We start from the raw sequence: 13,806 nt of genomic DNA, 5'->3' as shown, positions 1-13,806 counted from the left end.
AGAGGTAGAGATAATGAGATATAGATAGATAGGGAGAAAGGGATAGAGGGAGAAATAGTGATAGATAAATGAGGTTATAGAAACAAGTAATAGAGAGATGTATAAAGGGAGAGAGATAGAGAGATAGAGAAATTAAAATAGGGAGGGAGAAATAGGAAGTGTGTGTGTATGAGTGAGAGAGGTATTAGATAAATTAATATCAAGTTAGAGAGATATATATAATGATAGATAGAGGTAGGAAGAGGGAGGGAGAGAAATAGAGAGAAGTTTAGAGACGTAGAAATAGGGAGAAATAGGGATATATATATATATATATATATATATATATATATATATATATATATATATATATATATATATATATATATATATATATATATATATAGGAAAATATATAGGGGGAAGATAAAGGGAGAGAAAGTTATAAAGAGAGGAGAGGGATAGAGGTAGAGTAAGGGAAATGAGGAGGGAGGTATAGAGAGAGGGAGAGATAGGGATAGATACCTATAGATATAAGTATAGAAAGATAGAGGGGGAAGATAAAGGGAGAGAGATAGGTATAGAAGGAAAGAGAAGGAGAGAGATAGAGGTAGATTAAGGGAAAGGGAGATATGTATATAAATATATACAGGGAGATACATTAAGAGAGAAGGAGAGATAGGGATAGAAAGAGGGAGGGATATCTAGAGATATATAACTAGGAAACGATGGAGGGGGAAAAGAAAGGGAGTGAGGAGAAAGAGTTAGAGGTAAAGTAAGGGATATTGATAGATGTAGATAGAGAGGGAGAAATAAATAAATATATAGGTATAGATAGATATGAAGAGAGAAAGAGAGAGGTAGGGGAGGGATGGAGACATATGTAGAGTAAGGGGAAGAAAGAGAGAGAGACACTACTATAGATATGGATATAGAGGTCTAGAAAGAGGGAGTCTAAGAAGAGAGAGGGGTGGATAAAGATAGGAAGAAGTATCTAGAGATAGAGAAGAAGAGTGGAAGATAGATCTACAGATGAAGATATAAGGAGGTAGTGATGTAGGAGCATCACGCTAGATTGATCATCGATCATGTCACCACATCAATAGGAGGATAATGAAACGGTTAGGAGAAACTAAAATACAAAAGATTGAAAATAGTCCGATTAGGATGGGCGTCGAAAAAAAGAATAACGACAGGTGCAAGGAAGGAAATTCGTTTGGAATGGAAAAATCCAGAACCCGCGGTATAAGAGGGGATTCAGCAGTAAGTGTGAAGAGGAGTTAGATGGAAAGGCCAATAGGCCAACCTTCAGAGTTAGCAGCAGGCAGAAATAGCAGGGAAGTCGGCCAATAGATGTATGGCCAATTAGTTTGTTTGTAAACTTCTATTATTTTATGTAGCTACCTTCGTATGATAAGTAATAATAAAGATAATATTTTTGGTGTTCACATTTGCATTGTTGGTTGTTATTGATGACTCTTGTTCTCATTGTAATTGTTGGGTGATAAATACATTGTTGTTATCGAATCCTGTTATTCTCTTTTCTATTCCTGTCGCAAAACTGACAGGAAGTCTATAGATGCTGATTGTTTTTCCCCTGAACTTCCTATCATTATTGTTTGAGAATGGAGTATGTGTTTGAGTTTTAGCTGAAGTCTCCTACATCAAGTGGTATCAGATCTCAAAAGGTCTGGACAAGATAGTTTTGTGAATGTGATTGTGCAAGTTGAGAGGACAAACTAGTTGTTGGTTTCCAAGAGACTAGGTAGATAAGGGAAGAGACACCTAGGTGAGGCAAGGACAAGATGAAGCAGAGTGAGAGAGACCTGATTGAGGGAATGTACCTTTTGAGAGATTATTTGCGAGGTGAGGATTCATGGAAGAAGAAAGAGGAAGAGAGGAAAAGGAAACAAGAAGAGAGAAAGAGGAAATAAGAAGAGATGAGACAAAAAGAGATTAGAGAAATAAAGCAAGAGTTGGAACGAATAAGACTAGAGATGCAAAAAGACATAGAAGAACTGAACAACAGAAGTAAGATGCAACAACAAAGATGACATTTGATAATTAAAATAAAAGTTGTGTGCCCTATTCAAAGGCTAATTAAACAAAAAAGACAAACAAGGACAACAGTATAGGTAGAGGTAAATCTGAAGGACTTTTATAATGATGATGTGGTACACTCCTTAATAGTGAAGAGAGATGAAGAGTCTGGGCATAAGTCTGGTGTAGACATTGGGAGGTATGATGAAAATGAAGAAGTCTAAATTAGGTTGGTTAAGGCAGATTTACATAAGGTTGTTAATGACTATGTTGTAGTTGATAGACCAATGGGTGAAATGGAAAAGAATGGCAAAACAAAAGATTTATTGCTAGCACAAGGATGGTTGGAAAAGTTAAGAGAAATGAAGGCTTGTGTAGAGAAGGACATGAAGTGGAAGATTACAGCTCATGGTCAGGAATTCCTTGTGGATGCAGATAAAGAGGTAGACAAAACAATTGTAAAAGATACTGCGAATGATGGAGAGTTAGCCAAAGGGGTGTGTGAGTTTGAAGACATGGGGATCATGGATTCCCATATTATCATTTATGTTGTTGAATGGTTGCAAGGGAAATACTGTAGGAATATGGTAAGCAACATGGAAACATGCAGTAAGAAGCTCCGTTGGAGAAGTGTGATATGGATTCCCAAGCAATTGTGGAAGAAACCAAATTAAAAGCATAGAAGCAAGTATCACTCGTGTGCAAGAGCACATGATCTTTTGTCTCCTAGGTAGTTTGATGTAGGAGCATCACGCTAGATTGATCAAAGATTCCATTGCCACATCAAAAGGAGGATAATGAAACAATTAGGAGAAATTGAAACACAAAAGATTGGAAATGGTCGGATTAGGATGGGAATCGAAAGGAAGAAGACCGACAAGTGCAGGGAAGACGATTCGTTTGGAATGGAAAAAGGCAGAACTCGTAGTATAAGATGAGATTCAATAGGCAGTATGAAGAGGAGTTAGATAGAAAGATCGATAGGCAAACCTTCAGAGTTAGCAGCGGGCAGAAATAGCAGGGAAGTCAGCCAATAGATGTATGACCAATTAGTTTGTTTGTAAACTTCTATTATTTTATGTAGCCACCTTCGTATGCTGAGTAATAATAAAGATAATATTTTTGATGTTCACATTTGCATTGTTGGTTGTTATTGATGACTCTTGTTCTCATTGTAATTGATGGGTGCTAAATACATTGCTGTTATCGGATCTTGTTATTCTCTCTTCTGTTCCTGTCATAAATCTGACATGAAGTTTGTAGATGCTGATTGTTTTTCCCCTGAAATTCCTATCATTATTGTCTGAAAATGGAGTATGTGTTTGGGTTTTAGCTAGAGTATCCTACATCAGATAGAGAGAAATAGATAAATGATGGTAGCCTAATTGCTAATAATCAACAAAAACTTAATTCACAAAATCAAGACAAAATGGTGGCAGGAAATTCAAGAGTGATAGGAACTTAATTAGTGAAAACAAAGCAACAAAACCCAATGAGAAATAATTTTCAACTAAGGAAACTAGATTTTAATAACTATTCTTTTATTTAGAACTGTCAAAAAAAGGGGATAACAAGGAGTTGTTGATCCTTCCATACAGCATGTTCCTCCTCTATCAATCCTTTTTCATGCATTCTGTTTTTCCAACCTTCACCAAACAAAATTGAGACTCTTCCTTTTTCCATCGTCCCTCTCCTCTGTGTCATCCTCTTTCAAGGGTCATTTTTTTCCTTTCCTTCCAAAATCGCTATTCCTCTTCCAAAAACTGAAAAACAAAAGAACCGGTCAACCTCCTATGCAACCATTCCCAAGCTGAAACATTCCAAAGTGTTTTCTTCCCACCCAAATGGCTATAGGAAAATGTCTACGTGGAGATGTGAGCTAGAATAAGAAACCAACCCCAAACTAAAAACAAACACATGCGAATCAAAGCTAAAGACAAACAAAACTAAACATAAACAAACCAAAAATTAGATGCAAATAATACCCCTGCATCAATAAAGAGATAGAGAGAGGGAGAGGGAGAGTCAATATTGGTATTGGAGCATGATTATCATCTTGATTTAAATTTTTTGTTTTATTTATGTTGGGATCTTAGTTCTCAATGGATGAATGAGGGGCTTTCCCCTCCTACTTCTATTGCTAATGGGTCTAGGGGGCGATGACAAACCCCCTTTGGTGGGGATTCAAGGGTGGTGACCTCAAAGAGAAGTCTTTTAAAAATGTGCCTTATAAAATATAATAATGGCTATTTACAATTGATAGAGAGGGAGAAGATAGAGAGAGGAAGAGATCTAGAAATAAAGAGACAATAAGATAAAGAGGGAGAGGGCAAGCAAGAGATAAAGAGTGATATAGAAGGAAAGATAGAATAACAATTATGTATTCTTATTTTATGATAGGAATAACATGAGCATGTAAAAATGAACTCTTGTTATCATACAAACATGCTAGAACATTGTTGTGCTATGTCCTAAATGGACCAATATGTGGTTCTTGCCACTTTTGATCCCCAATCTTTTTGCTCATGCCCTTTCATACATGTATACTGCTTATTCCATATTTACTTTGTCATGCATGATTCCTATAAATATTCACATGAATACCAAAGTGGGTGTGAAATCTAAGGGATAAAAGTGCACACCAATATGCTTTTATGTACCTTTATTTTATGTTATTTTGATTATCATACAAACACAGTTGTCGTACTCAATTTGACCATTTCAGAACAATTATGCACCCCAACATAGAACTTTTCAACAAAATCCCATTATGTGTTGCATTAATCTAGATCACTTCACATATTTTGTTCTCTAACACCCTAAACAAGGTCATACGACATAGTGAGTTTGTGGACTAGGATAGATGTTGTGACCTAGTCCACCTCCAAATTTCAAATTCTATATTCCAAATTTGACATTTTTAAAAACTAGCAATCTTGCCAACTCACATGCCAAAAAAATTGAGTCAGGAATGAAAATGGACATGTATTTATAGATATCTCCTAGGTTATTATCACAACTAGACAATTAAAAAGTATCTAGACATCTCGTTGAGGGATTGTTCAATACAAAAGGAATCTAAAGACAAATTCTGCATCTAAAAATTACACTACTAAATTAGAGTTTACATATAAATTGCTTGTTTGGTGTGATTGTAACAACATTTTTTTTTTCATTTCTAAGCATTTGGCTACTATCACTTTAGCGTTTGGCTACTATCACTTTACAAACAAAGAATTTATCCTCTCATCTTACAATAATCTCCATTGATTTTCTAAGCACAATCTCAGTTAGAAACGGGTTCAAAGTGAAGGCGTGCATATCTAGAAGAGCACAATAACAAAAATTATCACCTCATTAAACAAACCAATCTACATGACTCTATCTTTGACTATAGATCATATCACACAACCTTGCCTACAACAATAACATTTTGTGGATGGTGATTTCACATCACTCTAATCACTATTTTATATTCAAATTTTTTATTTCAATTTTATATTATAATACATCAACAAATTAAATGCAAAATGAAAATTATCAAACTAAAATTAAATAAACATTTTACCATATCTAACATTAATCACCTTATATTTTTAGAGGTCACAAAGAGTTGAGAATAAACTTGATTTGGCTGGAACATACTTCCAAATATCAAATAATTTTATGCAAAACATTGGGTTTAATAATAGCTGTTTTACAAAATAAAATGGTCTAAAGTTAAAAAAAGCATGACGTCTCTTGGAAGGGACAGATTCAAAGTTGTTTTCATTAGGAAACTGTCAAAAATTCCCTCCAAATGAATAATGTCTTTTTCCACAACTCTTAAATCAGCAAAGAACTATTCGAAGCAATAAATCAATTGTATTCAAAGGAAAGATCTTGAAATTTTAAGTGAACTCTTTTTCAAAGATTCCAAAGCAAAGCATTTGTCAACAACTCTATTATTCTCCAATGTGAGATGTTTTTTTTGTTTTTTTATTGACACTGACATTTTATCAAATGACACCTTTGCTTGCTTATTACTCAGTTGAATTTTTAGGATTTATGAATGTACATGTTTTTAAATTTGGAGAGGAAGAACTTTGATTTTTTTTTTTTTTATTATGTCTGGTAAATTTTTTAATGTGATCGGTGACGTTGGTATGACATGTCTTCCGGCTCCACATGAATGCTTTTGACCCGAAGCTATGAATCGATGAGACTACAAACAGGGGACCTCATCCCCACACTTCACTTGTTCAAATCCGCGAGCACAATGAACCAGCAGAAATTTAAATTTTGATGACCACTTCACCAACGAAATGTTTAAACCGCGACACTACATATCCGAAGACAGGAAGAACACTGATTATTATGCATTATAATTATCATTTATTTGACTGTAAAATCCATTACAACTTTGATTATAATGCTAAACCATGTTATTATATTAGTTATAACATGACTCATTCTTTAACTTTGTTATGAATTCTTTCATTCAACATAACCATGACTGATTCCAAGATAGTAAGTACAACTCTCATACAAAAGCATCCAACTATAAATTATTGTAAAGCAAACAAGCTTGGAAATGAAGAAAACATATGAATTATGACAATTGTATTTAGTTCTTGCACATTTACTCCCTCAGATTGCATTGTTTTCTCCAACTTACATGTCATCCATTGGATCAATTAAACAAGCAAGCATTATAAGCACACAAGATATGTATGGATTAAGACCTCACATACGTGTACTAACTGACTACGTAAACGTTAGAAAATTTATATTCAAGTCAAAAGTTGGGACCCCACAAAGTATTAATAGACAAATGACCACCTTGCTTAAATATACTCGGTCATACAATCTTTATGCTTACTATTTTCTATTTTATGTTCCCTAAGATAATAACGCTGGTCTTAAGCAAACTAATAATATAATAGTGATGTATTAGGCAAACTAATACATTGATAGTTGGCTTTTTCTTGAACTTCTTCTTGTTATATACCAATCTAAGTGCACATAAGTTAATTGGCTTTGTTTTCATAAGTTTATTGGCTTTGTTTTCATCACCAGGTCATTGGGAACAACATGATAATGGTTGCACTAAAACAGGAAGTTATAAATCTCTGTTTATAAAACCCTTCTGCAAATTTGGCTATTCTCAACAAACCATTGATTTTTGTCATTGATATCCAAAGATATTGGACATGGGTTGGTGTTTATGAATTCAGTTTGTGAAGGACATGATTCAAATCTGAAGATCTAAGGCTAGTGACATAGTGGGCTTTTCTATTTGTCTCTTGACTGGTTTTCTTGAATGGAAGCCATTGATGGTAGGAAGGTAATGGAGAGGCATGGAGTTAAAATTGAAAGGCATCCATCAGAGTCTCGTTTGTCTGATCTTGGTATTCGCTCTTGGCCTAAGTAAGTATATTTTTAATGATATCAGTTTTCCAGTCTATAATGTCATTTGCTGCTGTTTCTGGATATGATTTTTGCATCAATGTTTCTGATCACACTCTGTGATCCCTCATGATTGTGTTTGCTTTCTACTTCTATGTTTCGAATCACTGATCTTAAAATTTGATATAAAAAACACACAATCATATCCAAAAACAGAAACAAATATACTTTTTTTTACATATTATTTATGTTTCTTATGATAATAATTGTACCAAATGATGCTCTTGGGTGTCCTTGAAATTTTCAGGCTTTTCTGCTTTCTTTTATATTTTAAAAGAATGGCTTTCTTAATGTTTTGTGATACAATTCACTTCTCAGTTCTCTGATTCTGAATAGCAATTGAAAAGAATAGCTGGATTATGATAGACAAATGGAAGAATTTAGTTTGCAAATCAGTGCACAAGTATTATTACTAATTCTAAAATAGACTTTTTTTTGAAGCTTTCTAATGATTTCATATATATGTCAAGTGCAGATGGGCTTGTCCTCCAGGAAAAATTTCATTGAAGTTTGATGCAGAAGAAACATGCTATCTTGTGAAGGGGAAAGTGAGAGCTTATGTGAAAGGAAGCTCTGAATATGTTGAATTTGGTGCAGGAGACTTAGTGGTCATACCAAAGGGTATGAGCTGCACTTGGGAAGTTCATTCAGCCATTGATAAATATTACATCTTTCACCATTGACTGTTATTCCTGGAGATTATCAGAGCTTGGGATGAGATGGGAATGTTCAAAGCCTTTGCTAATGTAATAATTATACCTTTTTTTTGGTTTCATTAAAGAAACTGCACTTCTATATGATTCATGTCATACAATTTGTACCTTTGACAGAAGGCAATTGGATACTTTCTAGTCTTATTACAACTTGAGTGAGTTTGAACGTGTACTCCATAAGATAAGTATAAGTTCTCATACAAGTAGGATATAAGTTTTTTTTTTTTTTTTAAATTCCATGGACCGAATCGGCGAATCTGTATCTAACTTCACTATAAGCTGAAAATTCTGTCTGTCTTTTACCTTTATTAGAATTTATCTGTTAATCTCCTTCCTTTATCACTTCCATTAAAAGAAAATTCTTCTCTTGAAAAATTGCATTCACCAGCAACGAGGTCTTCATATGTGTAAAAGTTACTTTCTACGTTTTAGATTCTTGTTGTTCATTATATATCTTTGAGTTGTAAATAAGTTTTTTTTTTGGGTCTGTTTTTTAGATTCTTCATGTTCATTAAACATTTTTTATTTTGTAAATATGTTTTATGAGTCTGTTTTTTATATTCTTTTGGTTCATTATACATCTTTGGTTTGTTTTGGAGGAATCGTTTTGCTGCATTATTCGTACTAGACAAATAATTTTTTGATCTGGAAAATAAATTCAATCTGAATTGTTTGATCCTTTATTATAGATCGAACTTTTGTTATATTGTAAAGACCTTTCTAACAATACAAAACATGTACATATAATTACAGATGACATACAATTTAACTATTATAATATTTTATAAATATATATTGATTAGTTATCATAATTTAATGATATATTTGGAAATCAAATTATATGTGCTTTTAATCAATTATCAACTTGTAGTGCTAAGACTATATTTATGGTGCAACTTTGTAAATTGAAGTATAGATTTTTAAAATATTCCTCTACTTTGAGTTTAATTGTGTTCAAACAAAATTTCTATTTGATGGGGATTTCTTCTTTCACTAAGTTTATCAATGTCACACCAACCTACAACATTTTTCACTTACCTTGTGCTTAGTTTTGAAAATAATTCACTCCCCCATCCCCATTTTCAGCTTGAAAATGTTTCACTTCCCTTGGATCCCCATTTTCAGCTTGAAAATGTTTCACTTCTTGCATCCCCATTTTCAGCTTGAAATTGTTGGAAAATAAACATGTTTAATACCAAAGATTGTGAAGATCAATCTCTATCCAATAAATTAATCCAAAGATGAGATACAAAGCTTGGACTACTACAACTTGAAAATTTAAAACTTATATGGAAATCTGAAAACTAATTTGCCTTAATGTGGAAAACCATGCTTCGATCTTCTTTAATGATCCCCAAAATCAGCATACATATCATGCTTAATAATCCTATCTTACGTGAAATTATAATAACAAGGAATAAATAATAACATCACCATAAGATAGCAGCAATGAAGAACAAATGAGCAACATAAGATCATCTCATTACACAAGATCTATGTGGGAAACCCTTAAAGGAAAAAACTCCTCCAAGAAGAGAGCCCAAGTATACATTATCAACAATAAATGTGATTACAATACATTCACTTCTATTCTTCTCTTGGACTCTAACATAGTAGCACCTATGTACCTATAAACAACCTCCTTATGCCTTTGACATGTCCTTGTTTTTGTAAATTAACAAACATTCAATTGTTCTTCATAGTTTCTACATCCAAAGAGATGTATTTATAGAATGGAAAGAGCTCCAAAATCACCAATAAAGGTGTCCAAAGAAGGCTTTTCATTCTCAACAACCACAACCCTTAGATTACCTCCACAAAAGTCAAAAGGACATTGGTTTTGGCTCCAATAGTTCCCTGCAACTTGGGCACCCAATCTTGCAAGATAAACATTATATTAAATGTAATAAATGACAAAATACCAAGAGACACATGTTGCCTCTTCCAAGCCCCCACTTGGAGAAGATCAAGATCACCCATTTTGCCACTTCCTAGGTCATCAAGTATCTCATTCTAGGCATCGACATGTGGAGAAAATAATATTAAATAATTGTGTTCACAATCCACCTTAAATTCTACTAGTGGAACCCATTGCCCAAAGCATGAATTTATTACAAACAATAATGAGAATAACTATTTTAAAATATATTTTGAATACACCCTCTGTGCCATAGAATACTTTCCAAGGATGTTAGAATCATGTCATAGTATTTACAAGGTAGATGACACCTTAATCCTTACATTCTCCCACTTGACATCATATGTTGTAAATACATCCATAGGAATCACAAACAAGGGAAAACCATACCTTAGCCACCCATGAACCATTTGAATTTTCACCATGCTCTCATGCTCCAACAAGACACCTACAAAAGAACCCATTATAACCATAATCAAGTAAAAAGAATGCCGACATCCTCCAACATGCCACATATGGAAGAAAAGGAACATGCCAAGGTGAAACTTATCAAGTGTCATTGAAACCTGCACCAATATTTATATGAGCATAAGAATCAAATTCAAATGATAGTGAATGGTCTAAGTAACCACCTCACTCATATCACCTAGAATAGAAACCAAAATAAATTGCAATCCATCCAAGATAACCACATCTTAGTTCAAATATGAGGTTTTAACCAAGTTTAAAGAATTTTAAACCTTAGCTATGAAACAAAAATTTATAAGGTAAGGGTGTTGAGATCTGATAATGGTCATGAATATTGTTCTAGGGAATTTGATGATTTATATAAGCATGCAAGTGTTGTTTGACAAAATACTAATGGTTATATTCCCCAAAAATTTGGGGTAACAAAAACAATGAACCAAACCTTGATGGAAAGAGCTAAGATCATGTTGATTGGTGCTAGTTTGATAGATGCTTTTGGGAAAAAGCTATGAGTATTTATTATTATCCAATTAATAGATTTCCTTATTCAACTCTTGTTGATAAAACTCCTTATGAAGCTGGGATAGATAGAAAACCTTTTTTTACATTTAGAGGAATTTGGTTGTGAGGCTTATGCTCATGTGCCTCAAGAATAGTGATCTAAACTAGATCCAAAAGCTAAAAAATGCATCTTTGTAGGTTAAAATGAGAATGTAAAAGGTTATAATATTTGGAATCCTCTAACCCAAAATGATATATTCAAAAGATGTTATTTTCAAGGAGTATATAGATTATTTAGGTGAATAACAACCAAAGGAGAAAGAAAGACTAAAACAATGCACTTAGAAGCAAAATATAAAAGAAAGAAGATGCACATAGGGAAGAATAATTAGATAGATCAGATGATGGAGAAGAAGAAGAAGAGGGTTCAAAGAGTTTAGATTATGTGTAGGATGAGCATACACAAGAGCATGTAGAGCCCATTACTCCTACGTTGAGAAGGTCCACACAACAACAAAATATACTTGATAGGTAAATCCCCAAATATTTTTACTATGTATTTTTTCGTTAACTATTGATGATGAACCTAGTTCTTTCAAGGAGGATCTCTCTTTAGAGGAAAGTGAGCCTTGGATACAAACCATGTAGGAGGAGATGATGGATTTTTATAGTCGTGATACCTAAGATCATATTAGTTTTTCTAAAGGAAGAAAGCCTGTTTGTTTCAAGTGGGTATTTAAAAGAAATTGGGTGTAAATGGTTAGTTAGAGTGGTACAAGGCTGGATTGGTGAATAGCTACTCCCAAAGAGAGGGAGATAATTTTGGTGAAATTTTCTCACATATTACTAAGTTAACTTTTATGAGATTCATTTATCTATTACTATGGCTTGTGATTTTGAAATTGAGAAAATGGATGTGAAACCCCATTTGTTACATGGGATCATGAGGAGGATATTTATATGCAACAAATTGATGGTTTTTTGGTGAAAGGAAAAGAACACTTGGTTTGAAGGTTAAAATTATCATTGAATGGTCTAAACAATAACCCATGATTTGGTACAAAAATTTTGAGGCCTTTACATTGAAGTAATTATTTTTTAAAGAATGAGGAGTATCACTATATTTGTATCAATATCATTGATGATCATTTACTGATTATTATATTCTATGTTGATGACATGTTGTTTATGTTGGCATTTGCATGAAGATTGCATTAATGACATGATATGTTGTCATAGATGTCAATTAACCGGTAATGATATTGTTGTTATTGTTGATATTGTCTTGTAACCGGTAGGATAAACTTTGTGAAGGAAATTGTAAACCGGTATGTAAGTTTGTGAGTTGAACTGATAACCGGTAACAGGTTAAAAGGTTGAAAGGGTAAAAGGTTAAACCCTATCTATTTGTTGTAATCGGTAAACCCTACCAGTTGCTTTTATTAAACCCTAACTGATTAAGGTTGTTGAATTGGTTATGTTGGTTTATGATTTGATGTTGAGCGGTAATGATGGTGACACGTATGGTCATTGTATGAAAACAATTTCAAATGTTTTTTTGCACGTTGTTGTCTAGGGAATGAGCAAAGTGTATTGCATCTAATGAAAAGCGTGTGATGAGTTACAGATATTGAAGCGGTGATCAAAGAGAGGTCAAGGCTTTATTGATTAATGTGCAGAGATTGCTATGTAATCCAACGGTCATACTTGAACCAACCTGTTTATAAGGTCGATGAAGTTGTCTTGTTAAAAGTGTTGGCAGAGATTAGTTGAGTGTTGTTGTCGAACTGGATAATGTGTTTGCAATTTGAGTAAAGGCAGATAGGAGCTTAAAAAGGATCTGATCAAGAAAGTGTAGTACTATTCAAACAGATCAAGCAAAGTTAGCAAACCCCTGTTGTTTTCTAACAATTACAGCAGAACTGAAATCCCCTAACCGGGCAAGCTCTAACAAGCTTGGTTACTTTTCAAATCCTCTAACAAGGTGATCCATTAGCTTGGATTTTCAAATCCTCTACCGAGGTTACTCCTAACAGGGTAATTGCTTCTAACAAGGCATTTGTAGTCAATCCCTTAACCGAGTGATTCCTAACAGGATCACTTCTTAACAAGACTTTTGCAAATCTTTAACAGGCTTGGCTCCTAATAGAGCGAACTTCAGAAGAGTTTAGATGGTTATCTTGTGAGTCTCATCTCACTGTGGTTTTTACCTATTTGGGTTTCCACGTCAAAAAATACTTGTGTCATGTGGTGAATGTTTTTGTGGTTATGATCTTATGGTTGATTTGATTAACTACTTAACTATTCTGATAAGTCATGATAACCGGAAGCATTGAGAAATGAAGTCTGTTGACATATGATAAAGTGTTTGGATGTTGTTTACTGTTAAGTTGTTGCAATAGTCAACCGGTTTATCTTATGAGTTTTTATCTTGACAGTGGTATTTCATTGATAAGTTTACTTTGTGTGATTGAAATTGAGATTGGGAAAGTTTGTATCACTTTTTCTATTTACTGATTCACACTCCCCCCCTCTTAGTAATCTACCTGATACTTATTCTTTCATCATACCATCAATTGGTATTAAAGCGTCCCAGGTCCTCTAAGATCTAAGCCTAACAGCTTGAGGTAAAGATCTTGCAGATCATGATGAAGAAGGAAGGTCCAAAGTTTAACAAAGAAAATTATAGGATATGGAGCGACAGAATGAAAATTTACATCAAGAGTCTGGGAAGTCAAT

General features: G+C 33.7%; 1 protein-coding gene across 1 annotated transcript; it reads left to right on the top strand.

The window, feature by feature from the left end:
• The first annotated feature begins 7,012 nt into the window (after positions 1-7,012).
• Positions 7,013-8,327, top strand: LOC131057422 (uncharacterized). The gene is made up of 2 exons (XM_057991600.2): positions 7,013-7,428; positions 7,943-8,327. The coding sequence occupies exons 1-2, from the start codon at positions 7,322-7,324 to the stop codon at positions 8,148-8,150; spliced, it is 315 nt and encodes a 104-aa protein (XP_057847583.1). The 5' UTR covers positions 7,013-7,321; the 3' UTR covers positions 8,151-8,327.
• The last annotated feature ends 5,479 nt before the right edge of the window (positions 8,328-13,806 follow it).

The sequence above is a fragment of the Cryptomeria japonica genome, chromosome 5 (genome assembly GCF_030272615.1).
Source record: "Cryptomeria japonica chromosome 5, Sugi_1.0, whole genome shotgun sequence".
In the NCBI taxonomy this organism is placed as follows: domain Eukaryota; kingdom Viridiplantae; phylum Streptophyta; class Pinopsida; order Cupressales; family Cupressaceae; genus Cryptomeria; species Cryptomeria japonica.
The sequence above is the reverse complement of the archived record's forward strand: the minus strand, read 5'-3'. Positions and strand labels throughout refer to the sequence as shown.

What these genes read in the sequence shown, in the direction of transcription:
- LOC131057422 (XM_057991600.2), top strand. Translation starts at nt 7,322, where the DNA reads ATGGAAGCCATTGATGGTAGGAAGGTAATGGAGAGGCATGGAGTTAAA. An exon ending in GGTATTCGCTCTTGGCCTAA is followed by an intron (nt 7,429 to 7,942) that starts GTAAGTATATTT and finishes TGTCAAGTGCAG; the next exon opens with ATGGGCTTGTCCTCCAGGAA.